Source organism: Heterodontus francisci, chromosome 10 (genome assembly GCF_036365525.1).
Source record: "Heterodontus francisci isolate sHetFra1 chromosome 10, sHetFra1.hap1, whole genome shotgun sequence".
Lineage (NCBI taxonomy): Eukaryota > Metazoa > Chordata > Chondrichthyes > Heterodontiformes > Heterodontidae > Heterodontus > Heterodontus francisci.
Genome location: NC_090380.1, coordinates 35,634,411 through 35,656,445, shown reverse-complemented (window position 1 = coordinate 35,656,445; position 22,035 = coordinate 35,634,411). Strand labels below are relative to the sequence as shown.

The window sequence follows — 22,035 nt, the reverse complement described above, 5'->3', positions numbered from 1 at the left end:
AAGCCACAGTTGAATCTGCATCCACCACACTCTCAGGCAGTGCTCTCCGGATACTAACCACTCACTGCACAAAAATGTTTTTCCTCATGTCACCTTTGGTACTTTTGTCATTCATCGTAAATCAGTGTCCTCTGGTTCTCGACCGTTCCACCAATGGGAACAGTTTCTCCCAATCTACTCTGTACAGACCTCTCATGATTTTGAACACCTCTATCTCTCCTCTCAACTTTCTCTTCTCTGAAGAAAGTAGCCCCAGCATCTCCTATCTCGTGACTGAAGTCCCTCAGCCCTGCAACCAATCTCGTAAATCTTTTCTGCACCCTCTCTAATGCCTTCACATTCTTCCGAAAGTGTGGTCCCCAGAATTGAACACGTTACTCCAGTTGAGGCTGAACCAGGGTTTTATAAAGGTTCACCATAACTTCCTTGCTCTTTAAACCTCTATTCATAAAGCTCGGGATCCCATATGCCTTGCCCTGCCCTGCCACCTTCAACAATTTGTGCACATATACCCCCTGGTGCCGCTGTTTCTGCATCCTTTTAGAATTATACCCTTTTATTTTATATTGCCTCTCCTCATTCTTCCTACCAAAAGGTATCACTTCACACTTCTGTACACTAAACATCATCTGCCATGTGTCTGCCCATTCCACCAGCCTCTTGAAGTCTATTCTCATCACAGATCACAATACTTCCAAGATTTGTGTCATCTACAAATTTTGAAATTGTGCCCTGTGCACCCAAGTCTAGGTCATTAATATATATCAAGAAAAGGAGTTGTCCTCGGACTGACCCCTGGGGATCCCCGCTATATACCTTTCATCAGTCTGAAAAACAACTGTTCAACACTAATCTCTGTTCCTTGTCACTCAGCCAACTTTGTATGCATGCTGACACTGTCCCTTTTATTGCATGAGCTTTAACTTTACTGACAAGCCAGTTATGTGACATATTATCAAACACCTTTTGGAAGTCCATGTACACCACATCAACAGCATTACTCTCATCAACCCTGTCTGTGACCTTATCGAAAAGCTCCATCAAGTTAGTTAAACCCAATTTGCCATAAACAAATCTGTGCTGGATTTCTTTAATTAAATCACTTGTGTCTATGTGACTGTTAATTTTGTCCCAGCTTATCATTTCTAAAAGCTTTCCCACCACTGAGGTTAAACTGACCAGCCAATCGTTGCTGGGCTTATCCTTACACCTTTTTATGAGCTAGGGTGTAACATTTGCAGTTCTCCGGTCCTCTGGCACCACTTCTATATCTAAGGAGGATAGGACAATTATGGCCAGTGCCTCTGCAATTTCCACCCTTACTTCCCTTAGTCTATCCTATTTTATCCAGTCTTGGTGACATATCAATTTAAGTACAGCCAGCCTTTCTAATACCTCTTTATCAATTTTTATCCTATCCAGTGGCTTACCCACCTCCTCTTTCTCTTTGAATTTGGCAGCATCTTCCTCCTTGTTAAAGACAGATGCAAAGTACTCATTTAGTACCTCAGCCATGCTCTCTGCCTCCATGCATAAATCCCCTTTTTGGTCCCTAATCAGCCTCTATCTTTTTATTACCTTTTTACTATTTATATGGCTTTAGAAGACTTATGTTAGTTGCCAGTCTCTTCTCATACTCTCTCTTTGTTTCTCTCATTAGTTTTTTTCTGTTCCCCTCTAAACTTTCTATATTCAGCCTGGTTCTCACTTTTATTATCAACCTGACATGTATCATATGTACCCTTTTTCTGCTTCATTGTATTGCCTGCCAATCTTTGATTACAATTTACCTGAACCAGATCTGTTCTCACCCCACTGAAATGGCCCTCCCCCAATTAATGACTTTTATCCTGGGATGGTCCTTATCCTTTTCCATAGTTTACCTAAACCTTATGACACTATGATCACTGTTCCCTAAATGTTTTTCTACTGACAGTTGATCTACTTGAATCACCTCGTTCCCCAGAACCAGATCCAGCATTGCCTCCTTCCTCGTTGACTAGAAACATACTGATCAAGAAAATTCTCCTGAACATACTTTAAAAACTCTTTCTCCTCTCAGCCCTTTACACTCTTACTATCCACTCTATATTAAGATAATTAAATCCACCATTATATCGATATAGTTTTTGCACATCTCTGTAACTTCCTTGCAAATTTATTCCTCTATATCTTTTTAACTAGTTGGTGGCCTTTAGAATACACCCAGAAGTGTAATGCTACCTCTATTGTTTCTAAGCTCTAACCAAGTAGATTCTGTCCTTGGCTGCTCTAGGACATCCTCGGTTTCCAGAACTATAATATTCTCCTTCATCTATACTGGCACCCCTCCTATTTTCTTTCCAACCCTGTCTTTTCTGAACACCTTGTATCTAGGAATATTTAGTTCCCAGTCCTGCCCTTTTCTGAGCCAGGTCTCCATTATTGCCACAACATCATATTCCCAATTGGCTATCTGTGCTTGCAGCTCACCAACATTATTTACCACACTCATGTTCACATACATGCACTGTAAACCTAATTTAGACCTTATTGCATTCCCTCTTACTCTGACCCCACTTAATGCCTTTATATTTCTTACTTTAATGCAATCTGTCTCTCCCAATCATTTTGTACCTTGTTTTTCCTTTCTAATGTTACATCCTGATTCCCATCCTCCTGTCAAGTTAGTTTCGACCCTCCTCAAAAGCACTAGAAAACTGCCCTGCAAGGACATTGGTCCTGACCCTGTTGAGGTGTAACCTATCTGGCCTATACAGGTCCCATCTTCCCTGAACCGGTCCCAATTTCCCAAAAACCTATAGCGCTTCCTCCTGCAGCATCTCTCCAGCCACGGATCCATCTTTACTATCTTCCTATTTTCCTGGGCCTTCTGTTAGAGAGACTGTGTGAACGTATCAGAAAGCCTGTGAATTTTCATATTCTCTCTGTTTTTAATTTATTTTAACCAAGTTGCATTAATATTATTTTACACCACATCTCCCTCCCATTTGGGTGCTTTTAAATTCTTTGCCACCCACCCTGAATTGTTTTGTAACCATCTTCTAGGTTTTGTCACTTGGTGAAGGAAATTAATGATGAAGCAGCAAGCGGGGGGGATCTGGAGGGCGACACTGATGGAGACACACTGGAGGTATGATGGTAAACAGTCCTTCATGGCGGCTGCAGGTCTCTTGCTGAGCTTTGTGCAAGGATATGATCAGAGATCTGTAAAAAATTCTGTGCAAGGTTCGGTGCTAGGTTCTGTGCTAGGGATCTGTGCATGGTTCTATACTGAAAATACTAGCGAGGCATTTCAGATGGCTGTATGAAGCATTTGTCTACGCAAATCATACAGAGCATTTTCATGGCAATCGTGTCACTCAGAGGACAACATTATGACATCACTGGTCCTTTCCTTGAGGCTTCTTTGGAGTATAATAGAAAATGGGAATAGAGGAAAAGCAGTTCACTTTAAATATGGTCTCATGAAGTGAAATTGGTCTTCAGCGCAACCGTGAAAAGAAAAGATAATCAGGCATGGTGTTAAACAATTGTTGCTCTGCTATCACTCATTTCAAGCTTTTGCTGATGACCAATTTGGCCCCGTGTGTCTGACAGTGAAATATGATGAAAATAAACTTGTGGTCACAATGCAGTTGCTGATCAACACCTATTATGTTTCAAAAATATTATGCTCTGGAACAGCACCCAAAGTCTGCAAATTAGGCTAGGACCCAGATACGCTTGATCTCAACCTGAACTGCTAGTTTCCTGAAAGTCCCCTTTGTGGTTGATCTTCCACCCATTCTAAACATGTTCCCCATGCCAGGGAGAGGGAACTCCCAAGTTACAAGTTTCAAGTTTTCTTGACTCTGGCCTGGGTTGTTCCAGGTGGCCAATAAGCTAGGAGAAAACAGGCATTCATTTTGGCCTCAGCTGATGGATGTGAGGTCCCATCCTGGAGTCCAGGCCTGGTTCCTGGTCTGGACTCCCCCCAAAGACAACAGATCTCCTTGTAGCCTGATGGGCTTCCTTCAAAGAGGGAGCTTATAGCCCCATTGCAACTCTGTTATTTTGACTGGAGCTGCTGCAATTGAATGGAATGGCTAGTCTCCACAACGGTGCTCTCTCCCACCGGTCAGGTGAACCTTGTCCACCCCCCATCCCTGACCTCTGACCCCAGATACTTGGATAACCATAGAGGTTCCCGGCAGGCTGATCTCAGCACTTTCACCAGAATCAAGGACCCATGAATTTGAGGGGCCCAAAAATCTGTGTCTAATTGTTTCATATTTGTGGAGATTATTTCTATTAAAGAAACACCTGCATTTATAAAGCACCTTTCACAACTTCAGGACATCCCAACATGTTTGACAGTGAATGAAGAACTTTTTTTTAAAAAGCAATCATTGTTGTAATGTAGCAAATATGGCAGCCAATTTGCACACAGCAAGTTCCCACAAACAGTGACGTTATAATGACCAGATAGTCTATTTTAGTGGTGTTGATTGAGGGATTAATATTGGGCAAGACATCCCATAGAAGTGCCTTGGTCTTCTTTGAATAGTGCCATGGGATCTTTTATGTCTATCTATTTTCTCCTGACATACCAGCCTTAGTTTAATGTATGATTTGAAAGATGGCACCTCCTACAGTGCAGCATCCACTCAGTATTGGACTGGAGTGTCAGCCTAGATTTTGTGCTCAGGTCTTTGGAGTAGGAAGTGAAGCCACAATTGCAACGTCCCACCAATGGCTAACTGTGTTTTCCCTTCCCTTCCCTTCCAGTATGAGTATGACTATGAGGATACTGACGAAAGAGTGGTGTTAAGTAAAGGCACATACGGAGTGGTCTACGCTGGCCGGGATCTCAGCAATCAAGTGAGAATAGCAATCAAAGAAGTACCAGAGAAAGATAGCAGGTGAGTGTTGGACAACTGTTTGTGGCTTAGTTTTCCTGGGTCAATACAAATATAGACCGGTGGTAAATGAAGTTTGCTACTGGCTCTTTTATGAGATATATCAGGGTTAATGACCACAAAACATTTACATACACCGAGAGGGGTGCCTTGTCGATATGCTTGAATGTTCGTTGTATATCATACAATGATACCGCAAGGAAGGAGGCCATTCAGCCCTTCGTGCTGGTGCAGGTATATCTCTTAATCAGGAATTGAAAGCTAGTCTCAGTAATGGTGTCATGAAACTATTATTGATTGCTGTAAAAACCCATCTGGTTCACTAATGTCTTTTAGGGAAGGAAATCTGCTGTCCTTACCTGGTCTGGCCGACATGTGACTCCAGACCCACAGCAATTTGGTTGACTCTTAACTGCCGTCTGAAATGGCCTAGCAAGCCACTTAGTTGTCAAGGACAATTAGGGATGGGCAACAAAAGCTGACCATGCCAGTGACACCCACATCCCATGAAAGAATATTTTAAAAAAGGCACATTGATAAGTACTCTGAGACAGGAGCTGTGGCTAGGTTTGTGAGTCAATTGCTACTAGCATCTGCATTACAGAGTTCTTCCTGACTGTTGACGAGGTTAAGACAGTTAGCGTTCCTTTTCCACCTTGCGAGGTTATTCAGTCATTCTTGTTAATTGAGAATCGTAAATGGTGGTGGACAATTAAACAACTAACAAGAGGAGGTGTCTCCACAAATATTCCCATCCCCAATGAAGGGGAGCCCAGCACATCAGTGCAAAAGTTAAGGCTGAAGCATTTGCAACAATCTTCAGCCAGAACTGCCGAAAGGATGATCCATCTCGGCCTCCTCCTGAAGTCCCCAGCATTACACTTGCCAGACTTCAGCCAATTCGATTCACTCTGCGTGATATCAAGAAACAACTGAACGCACTGGATGCTACAAAGACTATGGGCCCTGACAACATTCCAGCAATAGTACTGAAGACCTGTGCTTCAGAGCTTGCTGCGCCCCTAGCCAAGCTGTTCGAGTACAGTTACAACACTGGCATCTACCCGGCAATGTGGAAAATTTCCCAAGGCATGTCCTGTACACAAAAAGCAGGACAAATCCAACCTGGCCAATTACCGCCCCATTGGTCTACTCTCAATCATCAGTAAAGTGATGGAAGGGGTTGTCGACAGTGCTATCAGGCAGCACTTGCTTAGCAATAACCTGTTCACCAATGCTTAGTTTGGGTTCCGCCAGGGCCACTCAGCTCCTGACCTCATTACAGCCTTGGTTCAAAAATGGACCAAAGAGCTGAACTCAAGTGGTGAGGTGACAGTGACTGTCCTTGACATCAAGGCAGTATTTGACCGAGTATGGCATCAAGGAACCCAAGCAAAACTGGAGTCAATGAGAATCGGGGGACAACTCTCCACTGGTTGGAGTCATACCTAGTGCAAACGAAGGTGGTTGTGGTTGTTGGAGGTCAATCATCTCAGCTTCAGGACATCACTGCAGGAGTTCCTCAGGGTAGTGTCCTAGGCCCAACCATCTTCAGGAGGCCTGCAGTGCCGAAGATGGAAGAGACCACGGGGTGCAGGTAAGTGGGGTCAGGGTCTCCAAGGCCAGTCAGTCAGACCCCAGTGAGGGGGTGGGGGGGAATTGGTGATGGCAGAGAGGTAGTCTTGCTGCAGGGGCATCTATCACCACCAGGGAGGCCCTCCATGGGCCATGGATTGTCCCCAGAAGCGGGACCCCCCCTCTCCCCGTAACCCGCTAGGAGGCCACCTGGTCTTACCTAGCGGTGTCTCCACATGACAGTGGGCCCCTCCAGGGTTCAAGAAATGGGAGCGGAGATGGGAAGCTGCCCTTAAGTGGCCCTTAATTTGCCACTTAAGTGGCTCAATTGACCTTGGATAGGCGGGCCATTCTCCAACTTCCTCGCTGAGGAAAAAATGGCATGGGGGCAGGACAAAGTTGGGCACGCTGCCTGATGCCAGCCCATGCCATTTTGTGTGCCTGCCTGCCTTTGTTCCCATCTCCAAGGGCAGGATAAAATCCAGCCTAAAGCGTTTGCAAAGGGATATAGATAGGCTAAGTGAGTGGGCCAAAATTTGGCAGATATAGCAGATATATAATGTAGGAAAATGTGAGGTTGACCACTTTGGTGGGAAGAATAGAAAAGCAGAATATTATTGAAATGGAGAGAATCTGCAGAATGCTGGGGTATGGAGGGATCTGGGTGTCCTTGCACATGAATCACAAAAAGTTAGCTTGCAGGTACAGCAAGTAATGGATAGTTGACATTTATTGCAAGAGGAATAGAGTTTAAAAGTAGTGAAGTCTTGATACAACTGTACAAGGCATTGGTGAGACCACACCTAGAGTAATGTGTACTGTTTTGGTTTCTATTTAAAAAGGGATATACTTGCATTGGAGGCAGTTCAGAGAAGGTTCACTAGGTTGGTTCCTGTAATGAAGGGATTGTCTTATGAGGAAGGATTGAACAGGTTGGGCCAATACCCACTCATGAATGAGGTGATCTTATTGAAACATATAGGATTCTGAGGGGGCTTGATAGGGTAGATGCTGAGAGCATGTTTCCCCTTGTGGGGGTATCTAGAACTAGGAGGTACAGTTTCAAACTAAGGGGTCTCCCAAAATCCCAGAATTGGTACAGCCCATCGTGCTGCGCCAGCTCTCCAAATGAGCAATTCAGTTAATGCCACTCCCCCGCCTCTCCCCATAATGCTGCACCTTCTTCCTTTGCCTATAACAGTCTAATTCCCTTTTGATTCCCTCAATTGAACCTGCCTCCACCACAGTTTCACGCAGTGCATTCCAGATCTTAATCACTCGCAGTGTGAAGACAATTTTCCTCATGTCGCTCTTGCTTCTCTTGCCAATTACTTTAAATCTGTGCCCTCTGGTTTTCGATCCTTTCACGAGTGGGAACAGTTTCTCTCTATCTACTCTGTCCAGATCCTTTATGATTTTGAACCTTTATAAAATCTCCTCTCAGCCTTCCCTTCTCCGAGGAAAACAGTTCCAACCTCTCCAATCTATTTTCATTCCTGAAGTTCCTCATCGCTGGAACCATTCTCGTGAATCATTTCTGCAATCTCTCCATTGCCTTCACATCTTTCCTAAAGTGTGGCGCCCAGAACTGGATGCAATATTCCAGCTGAGGCTGAAGTAGTGTCTTCTGTAAATTCAACGTAACCTCCTTGCTCTTGTACTCTAGGTCCCTATTAATAAAGCCGAGGATTCTGTATGATTTATTAACCATTCTCTCAACCTGTCCTGCCACCTTCAATGGCACATATACACCCAGGTTCCTCTGCTCCTTCACCTCCTTTAGAATTGTACCCTTTATTTTATATTGTCCTTCCATGTTCTTCCTACCAAAATGAATCACTTCACATTTCTCCACAGTGAACTTCATCTGGCACTTTCCACCCATTCCACAAACATGTCTATGTCCTTTTGAAGTGCTACACTAACCTCCTCACAGTTCACAATGCTTCCAGTTTTTGTGTCATCTGCAAATTTTGAAATCGTGCCCTGTACGCCAAGGTCTAGGTCATTAACGTATATCGCAAAAAGCAAGGGTCCCAACACTGACCCCTGGGGAACTCCACTACAAATTTTCCTCCAGTCCGAAAAATATCCATGAACTACTATTCTCTGTTTCCTGTCACTCAGCCAATTTCATATCCATGTTGCTACTGTCCATTTTATTCCATGAGCTATAACTTTGCTTACAAGTCTATTGTGTGGCACTGTATCAAATACCTTTTGAAAGACAATGTACACCACATCAACAGCATTGCCCTCATCAACCCTCTCTGTTATCGCTTCAAAAAACTCCAGCAAGTTGGTTAAACATGATTTTCCCTTAACACATTCAGTAATTCTATGATTCTGTGAAATCTGTGCTGGCTTTCCTTAATTAACCCGCATTTGTCCTTGTGACTATTAATTTTGTTCTGAATTATTCTTTCTAGAAGTTTCCCCACCACCGAAGTTAAACTGACTGGCCTGTAGTTGCTGGGCTTATCTTTACATCCTTTTTTGTACAAGGGTGCAACATTTGCAATTCTCCAGTCCTCTGGCACCACCCATGAGTCTCAGGAAAGCTGGAAAATTATGGCCAGTGCCTCCGCAATTTCCACCCTCACTTCTCTCAGTATCCTTGGATGCATCCCATCCGGTCCTGGTGCTTCATCAACTCTAAGCATAGACAGCCTATCTAATACCTCCTCCTTATCAATTTTAAATCCTTCTGGTGTATTAATTACCTCTTCTTTTACCATGGCCTCGGTAGCATCTTCTTCCCTGGTAAAGACAGATGCAAAGTATTCATTTAATACCTCAGCTATTCCCCTTGCCTCCACGCGTAAATCACCCTTTTGGTCCCTAATCAGTCCTATTCCACCTTTTACCACCTCTTTATTCATTATATGCCTGCAGAAGACTTTGGGATTCCTTTTTATGTTAGCTTTTCATACCCTTTCTTTTCTTTTCTTATTTGCTTTTTCATTTCCCCTCTGAACCTTCTATATTCAGCCTGGTTCTCCATTGTATTATCTACCTGACATCAGTCATAAGCACACTTTTTCTTCTTCAACTTCATCTCTACCTCTTTTGTAATCCAGGGAGTTTTGGATTTGTTTTCCCGACCTTTCCCCAATATACCTTGACTGTGCCTGAACTTTCTCTTCTTTGAAAGTAGCCGATTGTTCAGCTACCGATTTTCCTGCCAACCTTTGATTCCCATTTGTATGGAGACGAAGAGGAATTTCTTCTCTCAGAGAGTCGTTAATCTTCGGAATTCTCTACTGCAAAGAGCAGTGGAGACTGGGTCATTAGATATATTCAAGGCTGAGTTATACAGATTTTTGATCTACAGGGGAGTAAAAGGGACAGGCAGGAAAGTGGAGTTCAGGCCACCATCAGATCAGCCATGATCCTATTAAAAGGCGGAGCAGGCTTGAGGGGCCAAATGGCTTACTCCTGCTCCTATTTCTTATGTTCTTATGGATGTATGTTCTTTTGTTCTTATGAATTTTCCTATGTCAACTGTCACAATGTAGTTGTAAGTGTAGGTCACTAGGTGGCTTTGTGGAGCTAATTTCTGTAGGTCATTCCAACTCTTTACCAAAATATCTTCATCTACATGGGCAACTTACTCGTGTTAATAAATATTTTTGTTTTTGCACTGTCACTTCAGTGGGAGAGAGGGTTCCCTGTAATTGAATACACAATGTGAGGTGTGAGTTAGAGAATGTTCCTTTCATATCTGGATTGGGAGTTCAAATTCAACCCAAGCTGATGGGATGGAAGTTTTATCTCTGTTGGCCGTCAGGGTTTTATGCAAAATAGTTGTGGAATGTTTCAGATCAGTTGCCAATATTTAGAGGTCCACAGGCCAAGGCTTGTCGCACGTCTGATTCAGAGAGGTTTTAAGGATAGTCAATGTAGGAAATGTAAAAGTTCACGTTGATATAATACCAAGGGTGCTTCTGAGGGCGAGACTTAGGGTGCTTTTGCACTATAATTGTAGTGTCAGTGTGAAACAGATTCATCACTTCATACTCACACTGTAGTTATCTTCGAAATACAGCCTGATGCTGGAGTGAACGCGAAAGGAGCCTTCTTTAAGGATAGGGTCTCAATTCATTTTACTTTGGAGTAGTTTAGACCTTACTGTTCGATTTACACCACACAGCGTAAGCACTGGAACAGTGCATTTGGCTCCGAGCAATCTAAGTTAGACTGTTGTGCTCCCCGATCTTCCAGTGGTAAACTTGTACCGGAATTTGCTGCAGAACTGATTACAATACCTCACAGCAAGGGACTGTGGTGATTCGGAAGTGAGGCAGCAAGCCATTGACAAAAGTTTGCCATCAATTCTAGTCAGATGAACAGCATTGCATTATTTACCCACATCTTATTCTGCTTTATAAGCGTACAGACTTTGACCTGTGAGTCCTGTTTTGTGAAGTTACCAGAAATCTGTTCGTCATATTATCTGCTGCCTTCTAAAATTGTAGAAATGTAATATCTGGGTATAATATTGGCATCACCTGAGCTAATCAAAGGCTTCTAAATTTTCAGCATATTCAAAGCATCTGTCCTGTGTTTTGCAGAGGAAATATATTAAAAATATATTTTAAAAACTTAATGCAAGATCTGTAGGAAGTAATCATTTAATAATCATTTCTCAGACATCCGGGCCTTTAGATTCCAAGCATTTGCAGCGTCATCTTAACACTTTAAGTACACCAATTCACATTTATTCCAGAACAGGCATAACAGGCCGAATGGCCAAATTCTGTGCTGTGTCATTCTATGATACCCTCAGCAAAAAAATCACTGATACAATACCCCATTGATGTAGAATTGAAAGCAATAATTTATCTGAATTCTGAAAGCAATACTTATTTGAATCAACACTCTATGTTAAAACTAGAGATTGACACTGCCAAGGAGTCAGAGATTAGTGAATGGATATAAACATTAAATTGGCTTTCAGAAATTTGATTTCATTTAACAGGAAACTTTTTGGCCAGCTAGTATAACTGAATGCCAATTATTTATTTATAGCTAAATAAATCAGCAAAACTCAGTAAAAAGACATCTATGCTAATGGGAAATCAATCTTCGAGCAATAAATCACACTACTGCCAGGTCACCAGTGCTGTTCTGCTTCAATCTACATGTCAGTAGCAACCAAAGCAGTGTTAATCAGGAAAATTGATCATTACTATTGATTTTATAGAGAGGAAGGCGGAGCTATGATAGTTACAAAAGAGGAAAGACTTGCATTTATATCGCATTTTTTATGACCTTAGGACATCCCAAAATTCTTTACAGCTAATGAAATACTTTAGAAATATAATCACTATTGTAATGTAGGAAACGCTGCAGCCACTTTGCGTATAGCAAGATCCCACAAACAGCAAGATGATTGTTGTCAAGTGTTTCTTTGTGTTATCTTAAGCAACACAATGAGGTACATGGATTCCAGTTCCTTGAAGGTCTCTCAAAGGTTTATTAACAGCTAAACAAGTATATACAATACAGAGCAAACTATTGACATAACCTTTGTCTAGGGTTTTACAGTTGCAAAGTGATGATGGCTTTTAGTCACATGACTAAATCCTGCTACTTAACTCAAGAGCATACTGAGTTCTTAAAGGGACATCACTCTTAAAGCGATCATACAACATCCCCTTTCATTTCAAAGATAAGTCTCGTAGGCTACAAGTAAAAACATAAAATTGGATAATATCAAAATTAGTTAGACAGGGATAGAGATTATAATATCTACAAGTACAAAGATAAGGATTGTGAAATTTACGAATGCAGAAGTTTAAGAGTCCATATATCGTTTCAGTGGTTTGACAACTCTTCCAGACCTTGTTATGATATAACCTTCTGGGGATGTGGATTTCACCCTTGGCTGTTCCTGGTTTGCAGACATGTCGTCAATGTGTTGGTTGTTGTCCTGTTCTTCCATCACTGCACATTGGTCATGCACCATCTTCATTCTCCCTTGTGTTTCGAGTAGTGTCTCCTGCATCTTGGAGAATTTGCATCTAAGCTGTTGCTGTTTTTTCTGAAGTTTCTCCCTCTCTGTATTCAGTTTCTACTGCTCTGCCTTAAGCCTGCTAAGATACTCTGTTGCTTTTCTCAGGATGACCACTTTTGAGGCTTTGTCATTCTTGGAAAGTTCTAGCACCTCATCTCGAAGAGACAACAGACAATGCTTCAACTCATTCCTCCTCCGCCTCTCCTCATCCTTTAAGTCTGAAGGCCTGGGGCTCAAGGTCGAGGATTTGTTGGGGGAGGAGTACTTGGCCTCATGGAGGTATCTGTCCATTCTGGCTCATTTTGGTGCTCTATAGAGCAGAGATGAGGGCATAGTTGTGCTGTTGCTGTATTTCCAGACTGCACTGTTTGATGCTGGCCAGAGTCTGCAAGTAGGTTCCGGTTCTTGGAGATTTCCCCTTGTCAATGCTCCCCACTGCCGGCCTTTGCTTCTCAATGGTTACAATGTCAATTTCTTCTTCTGAGTCACTGGAGCATAAAGAAACACTGCCTGTTGACAAAGAACTTTCACCATTTGAATTTGGATTTTCATTCTCTTGGTATGGCATCTCTGAGAAGGGGCTGATACTCTCCGAACCAGAACCACTGAGATCCTGGAGGAACAATGACTCAACCTCAGACATCAGGGTGCTGGACACAGGGAGTGCATCCTCTCTGAGGTGCAGTATGGCATCGCCTTTGAAATTTCCCATGGCGTCAAACCTGTCCCGGTACATTTGTTGTTGATCCTGGACTGACTCAATGCGGGTACCCTCGGTCTCTTCTGCTGTAATTGGTACCTTGGTGATCTCATGGATAGTCATGATTTTGAGGTCCTTACATGCTGGTAGTCCCGCTTGTGTCGACCAGGTAAAATATTTGCGGTTTCCATGCCAACTTGCCAAAGCTGCATTGCATTGTTAGTGTGCCGCTGCAAGGGTTGGGTGACCCATTGTACAGAATTTACTTTGCAGTTGTCAGTTGTATCATTAATTTCCAATGACTCCGGTACATATCCTTCAGGATTTGGACTGGTAGGATATTTGCACTATCTCCAGTGTCAATCTTAATCCTAAGTGTATGTTTGCCAACTTTCTTTGGGCACATGATGTTAATAGTAGTAAAAGCTTCCAGTTGTTTGACTTCATCAACACAATAGATCAGGTTCACAATGTGAAACGCCTGCTTGTCTTTTGGCTGAGAAGTGCTCCGATCTGAGCCTTGTCTCGGGTCTATTTTGCTGTGGACTTCGTGTATCAGCTTGCGTTTACGCAGGTCTATTGCACTATCCTTGCTGCTGTTGCCCTATTGCCCTATTGTTTTTTGTTTTCTGGTGTCCTATTGTGACTTCTGGCTGCGTCTTTGGAGACAGATTTCTTGCATAGGCAGGCCCAGTGTCCTTTTGCACTACATGCCTTGCACAGGTCTTGAAATGCAGTACAACTTCATGGTGAGTGGGACAAACCACACTTACCACACAGCTTGCTAGCTTTTTGTGACCTGGCTATCATGCCAATGCTGTTGGCTGCAGCCAGTGCTTGCAGATGCTGTTGTCCAGCTACAATGGCTTTATATTTCCTGCCATCTTCTAGCAGCGCATCAATGCTGTGACCTTTCTTTTTCACCAAGAGGTCTTTTTGAAATGCTTCAATAGGTGTTGAGACAATCACCAGCTCCATTTGTCGCTCCAACAGCTCAGTTTCTGAAAAATCACATTTGTTGCCCTGACAGCACCATCTACTGACGAATTGATTTATTGATTCCTGTGGCTGTTGCCTGTAGGACATCAATTCCTGGTGATGAATTCTAAAATTCACTCTTACCCGAAGCTGATCTGACAGCACTTTGCATATCTTTGCAGGATCTTTCCAGCCAGAGGTATTGATTCTGTATAACCCTTCATTTCCAACTGCTATCAGTATTTTCACAGCCTGCATCTCTGGTTCCACAACTGCTTGGTTTGTGAAGCATAACTGCATTCTTTGTTTAAAAAGTTTGATCACGGATAGGATATCAATGACCATCCAGTTCATGCTGGGAGATTTGATATCCACATTTCTGCTGTTCTTTTGTTTTCTGCTCAATATATAACGTTGTTTAGCTCTGTGTGTGCCTTCAGCACTGTACTTATTATGACTTTTCTATTTGTGATTTGAAACTGGTTTCAAAACTTGTTTATTAATTCTGCACTGTTTCCCCTTTAAGAAAAATCTCTTTTTTATTAGACTGGCTGCTTTGATGGAGTGTAACAGGTGTTTGACAGTGTTCTCTGTTTATTTTGCTTCATGCACTTCAGCTTGTATGTTTACATTGCTGTTCGATTGGCAGTTCAAGGGTTTTCTCCTTTGTTTTTTTTGCTGGTGTTTATTTATATTCTTCACGCTTGAATGGATTAATGATTTTTTTCAGCTTGATTGCTTTGTTGGAGACTGCAGTTTACGGAGTTGCCTACATGTTTTTTTTTCTGATTGGCCTTTGTTTTTTTATTTCGTGCACATTTTAAGGTTTTCCCCTTATTTTCGGGCTCACATGGAGCCTTTAGGAAATAAATTTTTTTGTAAACTCTTCAAAGGCTTTTTTTTTACTGGGATTTCTCGATCATTGGCACAATGACTTACCCAATCGCTTGCCCCTTAACCACGCTTCTATGGTTCTCAGCCTTCTAAGGTATGTAGCTTTCTTTCACTCTTTTCAGGTCCTTGTTTTAAAGTTTCTTCACTTGTTGCTTCAAATTTTCTCTTCTGTTGTCTGTACTGCTTTTAAGTTTTGATTGCTGCTTTACCAGTGGTCTTCAAACTTCTATCTTGTCCTTTCACCACAACTGCCACCATTCATGTGTTCTTTGTGTTATCTTAAGCATACTAGTACAGAGCAAACTATATGCAGAATCTTTATCTAGGGTATTACAGTTGCAGAATGACCATGGCTTCTAGTCACATGACTACATCCTGGTACTTAGCTCATTAGCATACTGAGTTCTTAAAGGGACATCAGTCTCAAAGCAATCACACAACAATTGTGACCAGTTAATCTGTTTTCAGGCGATGCTTGAGGGATAACTATTGACCAAGACACCAGGGACAGCTCTCCTTCTCTTCTTTAAACAGCAACATGAGATTTTTTACACGCACCCGAAAGGGCAGATGGGCCTGCGGTTTAACACTTCATCCAAAAGACGGCACCTCTGAGAGTGCAGCACTCCCTCAGTACTGCACTGGAATCTCAACCGAGATTTTGTACTCAAGGCCAGAATTTTATGCCCCCTGCATTAGCGAGCTTGAGGGTAGGAAGGGAGTGTAAAATTGTGTAGGAGGTGGGGAGGGGTTGCTATTCCCATCACCTTCCCATCCCCACAGCAATTTTATGAGCAGGGGATGAGGGGGAGATGACAAACGGCCTGCCCACCCCAGGCCAATTAAAGCCCTTAATTAATTGCCACTTAAAGGCCCCCTCTTGCCGCCGCTGGCATTTTACCAGCAGCGGGTGGGTCCTTTGCCACATGGAGAGACCACTGGGTAGAATCTAGTGGCCTCCTTGCAGGCCCGGATGGGGGGGGACCCTCCTGATCAGGGACCCTATGCCCCACATGGGCCCCCCACCCCCATCAGCACAAGCCTCCCCTTTGGAGCACCACCCCCTACCTTCCTGAATGACCCCCACCCCCTCATCAGGGCCCAGCCAATTGTCCCCGTCGTGGCCCGAAACCCCACTCACCTTTATGGAGGCCGACATCCACTCCTGGTGGCCACTGCTGGGACTGAGGAGCTGCTGGTCCTTAATTGGCTGATAGCTCTTGTAGGCGGGGCTTCCTTCCTCAGAGGAGCGGAAGTCCCGCCCGGGTCCAACTAAGGGCCTGGACCACGTAAAAGTACGACGTGGCTTCCAGGCCCGGCAGAGGCAGGCTCGCCCCCGACATTTTGGCTGGTGGCGGGGCCTTCGCCCCAATGTAAAATTCCAGCCCATGTCTCTAGAGTGGGTCTTTAGCCCACAACTTTCTGACTCAGCGATGAGAGTGGTATCTCTGAGCCACAGCTGACACCATGGTACTCACACATTCGAAAAGATTCACAGTGGAGCAATGCAGAGAGGCCCAGGAAATTTTGATGTGCCATAAGTAATGGTCCGAGTCACTCATGCCATAATTTCCTGGAAAACCTGCACTGCAATGGCCGAAGCAGTTGTTGCACATTACTACATTAGCACAGCACAAGGTTTCAGCAAATTCCGGGCCCACAGCCAAAACCTGTTTTGCACTGTTACTGAAATGGATATGGACACTAAATTTATAGGGACCAATTTCCTCACAGCTGGCAGTGGTGGGATTAGGACAGGAGCCCAGAACCATCATGTTGGCTCCAAAAAGTTCACTGCCTGTTCTGAAATTCCCTGTCAAAAATGTCGGCAGGCACTGGGCACGTCCGTGTAAATTCGACCAAACAAGGGGCAAGATTTTCTGCACTTTATACATAGTTGAAATTCAAAATGGCCACAGCTGCCAGACCGCCATTATGGAGGCTGTGTGGGGGCCTCAAACTGATCCTGAAGCCCTGGCCCCCGGTCTGCCACCAGGAAACCGCCTCCAGCCATTTTCAATGCTCCTGATGCTGCGGGGGCCTGCAGGCAACTGGAAATATCCAGTCAGCCTCTGATCACTGGCGTTAATTGGCCTTTTAATTAACTTAATAACCTACGCGCCGCTTGTGAGCAGGTACCTGTTCCTTACCCAATCCAGTCTCCAAGAAAATGGCTGGGAGTTGGGATGGTGGTGGAGAACCGGCACACTGGCCAGCATTGGGAAATTCCGTGCCTGCCCTCCTCCATTCCTGCCCCCATATCGGGGCCAAAATCTTGTCCTAGATGTCATTGATGGAAATACGTCATCTGATCGATTTCTAATCATTAATGTTTTAGCATCACTGGGCCTCAGGAGCACTTTGCATTCCTACCACTGGTGTTGCTAAGGTGGCAGAGGAGATTTTAATAATTAATGGGTCGCTTGTCTAATTCAACCACAAAAAGGCAAGAGGTCAAGAAAAATGTAAACCTTTGCTTCCTTAGCTAGGACTCTGGGCAATGCTGGATTGCAGCATGTGCCACAGCCATTTCCTCCCCCTCCCGACCCCACTAGAAGTGGGGAAGTTCACCAGCAACAAGTAAATGATCCTGATCCATGGAATTCCAGTGGGGTCAGTGGTTCAACGGGAAACGGGGGAGTGGATTTGTGGCGGGGGGGTAGGGGGGCAACTCAATGCTCATACTGCGATTTCTGCTGGATTGGGAAACCAGGCTGTTGTGTGAATGTTCCAAAAGACACATTTAAAGGGAAGTAATTTAATTCTGTATTGAACCTATGCTCTACCTGGTCTGAAAACGTTTGATGCTGATACTGGGTGCAGAAACTCAAAAGTTTTCCAGCGCTGACATTAATCGTAAAATTCCTTGTAAAATTGTATATATTCATGAATGAGTAAAAATTCTAGCCACTGAATCTTTAGTAAATAGTCATTTGTTATTCCCAGGTACTCCCAACCTCTTCATGAAGAGATAGCTCTGTACAAATACCTTAAGCACCAGAATATTGTCCAGTATCTTGGTTCAGTTTCTGAAGATGGCTACATCAAGATCTTTATGGAGCAAGTGCCAGGAGGTAGGTATATAAAATCCCTCCTTGTACAGTCGCAATTTCAAACTGATATTGTATTGGGTTTGGTGGGTGCTGGCACTGCCAGCTCCCAGCTCACAGGTCGCCTGCAGCCAAAAGTAAACTTGATGAATTCACTGAGAGAAAGATAAGTCCTGAAAAATACAAATGGGAATATTTTCTTAACGTTAAGAGACTTGAGGCTGTGGAGGAGCAAAGGGATTTGGATGTCCATGTATATGTGTCACTATAAGCCAGTGCGAAGGTAATCAGAAATTCTAAAGGTTGGCCTTTATATCAAGGGGGCTCGATTGCGCAAGTGAGGAAATGCTGCTCCAGTCGTCTAGAGCCTTGGTCAGACTCAAGCTTGAGGACTGCACTCAGTTACGGACAGCGTGAGGGGAATTTTAACAGTCAAGGGCATGTGGGTTAGGGTTCGGGAGGGTGATTAAAATTTGTCGATAAAGGAAATGTGACCGGAAGCTGGCTCCAATGCACTGATCTCTGGGTTGAACTCAAGCATGTTCGAATGCATGTGCGTAACTCCCTCAGGAGAGACGGGTTACTGCTTATAATATTTGAATTAGGCTAGTTCAATGGGATTTTCACCAGCATTTAAATTTAACAGAAATGCACAGGTTTTCCTGGCTTCCTGACAGTTGCCATTTGAAAGGAAGGTGAAAAGATTGCACAGCAATTCATGGGGCTAATTAAGTATGGCGATCAATAAACAGTGCTCACAACTGCTTTCGTACCTCTCTCCCACCGGGAAAGGGTTTGGTGAGACTACTTGTTGTCCAGGGCTAAATTGTGGCCTCTGAAGGTATCGACACCCTTTTGCTGTTTCCAGTTGAACCAGTTTGCACCAGTGCATTCAGAACAGCAGGATAGGTAGAGCCATGGCTGCCTTAAAGTTGATTTTGGACAAGGAACAAAATAATCATCACCAACAGAAACAGCGCTGAGATGATTGGCCTCCAACAGCCACAACCATCTTCTTTTATGCTGGGTATGGTTCCAACCAGTGGAGAGTTTTCCCCTGATTCCCATTGACTTCAATTTTCCTAGGGCTCTTTGCTGCCGCACTTTGGTCAAATGCTGCCTTGATGTCAAGGGCAGTCACTCTCTCCTCACCTCTGGAATTCAACTCTTTTTTTTCCATGTTTGGACTAAGGCTGTAATGACGTCTAGAGTGAGCGGTGCCAGCGGAACCCAAACTGAGCATTGGTGAGCCAGTTATTGCTGAGTGAGAGCTGCTTGATAGCACTGCCAATGATACCTCCCCATTACTATGCTAATGATTGAGAGTAGACTAATGGGGCAGTAACTGGCCGGGTTGGATTTGCCCCACATTTTGTGGATAGGACATATCTGGGCAATTTTCTACAATGCCGGGTAGGTTGCTGCATTCTGCACCATGTTACAAAGCAGCGAGGATTGGAGCTGCAGGAAAAGCAAGTCACTCAGCGCACATTGCTTGTGAGTGATTCCAATGAAGAGGAGCAGGAGGAGAAAGTGGAGTGTATAGGGAGTCCCCCAACACTGCCCAGGCCACTCATAGAAAGATAGAAAATAGTAGCAGGAGTAGGCTATTCGACCCTTTGAGCCTGCTCCCCCATTCATTATGATCATGGCTGATCATCCAACTCAGTAACCTATTCCTGCTTTCGCCCCATACCCTTTGATCCCTTTAGACCCAAGAGCTATATCTAACTCCTTCTTGAAAACATACAATGTTTTGGCCTCAACTGCTTTCTGTGGTAGCGAATTCCACAGGCTCACCACTCTCTGGGTGAAGAGATTTCTCCTCATCTCAGTCCTGAAAGGTTTACCCAGTATCCTGAGACTATGACCCTGGTTCTGACTCCCCCACCATCGGGAACATCCTTCCTGCATCTACCCTGTCAAGTCCTGTTCGAATTTTATAGGTTTCTATGAGATCCCCCCTCACTCTTCTGAACTCCAGTGAATATAATCCTAACCGACTCAATCTCTCCTCATACGTCAGTCCCGCCATCCCAGGAATCAGTCTGGTAAACCTTCGCTGCATTCCCTCTATAGCAAGAGCATTCTTCCTCAGATGAGGAGACCAAAACTGCACACAATATTCCAGGTAAGGCCTTACCAAAGCCCTGTATAATTGCAGCAAGACATCCCTACTCCTGCACTCGAATCCTCTCGCTATGAAGGCCAACATACAACTTGCCTTTTTTACCGCCTGTTGCACCTGCATGCTTACCTTCAGACTCTGGAGTACGAGAATACCCAGGTCTCGCTGCATACTGCCCTCTCTCAGTTTAGCCATTCAGATAATAATCTGCCTTCCTATTTTTGCTACCAAAGTGGATAACCTCACACTTATCCACATTATACTGCATCTGCCATGCATGAGCCCACTCACTCAACTTGTCCAAATCACCCTGAAGCCTCTCTACATCCTCCTCACAACTCACCCTCCCACCCAGTTTTGTGTCATCTGCAAATTTGGAGATATTACATTTAGTTCCCTCATCTAAATCATTAATATATATTGTGAATAGCTGGGGTCCTAGCACCGATCCCTGTGGTACCCCACTAGTCACTGCCTGCTAATCTCCTACTCTTTGTTTCCTACTCTTTTATTCCCTACTCTTTGTTTCCTGTTTGCCAACCAATTTTCTATCCATCGCAATACACTACCCCCAATCCCATGCGCTTTAATTTCTAATCTCTTATGTGGGACTTTGTCGAAAGCCTTCTGAAAGTCCAAATAAACCACATCCACTGGCTCCCCCTCATCAATTCTACTAGTTACGTCCTCGAAGAATTCTAGTAGATTTGTCCAAGCATGATTTCCCTTTCGTAAATCTATGCTGACTCTGCCCGATTCTACCACTGTTCTCTAAGTGCTCTGCCATAAAATCTTTGATAATGGACTCTAGAATTTTCCCATTGCCAGCGTCAGGCCGACTGGTCTATAATTCCCTGCTTTCTCTCTACCTCCCTTTTCAAATAGTGGGGTTACATTAGCTACCCTCCAATCTGTAGGAACCGTTCCAGAGTCTATAGAATCTTGGAAGATGACCACCAATGCATCCACTATTTCTAGGGCCACTTCCTTAAGTACTCTGGGACGCATACCATAAGGCTCCGGGGATTTATCGTACTTCGGTCCCATCAATTGCCCCAACACCATTTCTCTACTAATACTGATTTCCTTCAATTCCTCTCTCTCACTAAGCCCTGTGTTCCCCAACATTTCTGGTATGATATTTGTGTCCTCCTTTGTGAAGACAGAACCAAAGTATGCATTTAGTTAGTCAGCCATTTCTTTGTTCCCCATAATAAATTCCCCTGTTTCTGACTGTAAGGGACCTACATTTATCTTCACCAATCTTTTTCTCTTCACATACCTATAGAAACTTTTACAATCAGTTTTTATGTTCCCTGCAATCTTGCTCTCATACTCGATTTTCCCCTTCTTAATCAATCCCTTGGTCCTCCTTTGCTGAATTCTAAACTGCTCCCAATCCTCAGGTCTGTTGTTTTTTCTGGCAGATTTATATTCCTCTTCCTTGGATCTAATGCTATCTCTAATTTCCCTTGTAAGTTATAGTTTGGCTACCTTTCCCATTTTACTTTTGCGCCAGACAGGAATAAACAATTGTTGCAGTTCATCCATGCGCTTTTTAAATGTTTGCCATTGCCTATCCACCGTCATCCCTTTAAGTAACATTGCCCAATCCGTCATAGCCAACTCGCGCCTCATACCTTCATAGTTTCCTTTACTAAGATTCAGAACCCTAGTCTCAGAATCAACTACGTCACTCTCTATCTTGATGAAGAATTCTATCATATTATGTTCGCTCATCCCCAAGGAGTCTCGCACCACTATTCCTGTCAATTATTCCTGTTTCATTA

General features: G+C 43.7%; 1 protein-coding gene across 1 annotated transcript in view; it reads left to right on the top strand.

The window, feature by feature from the left end:
* Positions 1 to 22,035, top strand: part of map3k15 (mitogen-activated protein kinase kinase kinase 15) — a 197,411-nt gene that overhangs the window by 103,682 nt on the left and 71,694 nt on the right. The window contains exons 13-15 of the mRNA XM_068039951.1: positions 3,049 to 3,133; positions 4,771 to 4,904; positions 18,014 to 18,141. Coding sequence (XP_067896052.1) covers positions 3,049 to 3,133; positions 4,771 to 4,904; positions 18,014 to 18,141 — 347 coding nt within the window. The remainder of the gene's footprint in view (positions 1 to 3,048; positions 3,134 to 4,770; positions 4,905 to 18,013; positions 18,142 to 22,035) is intronic.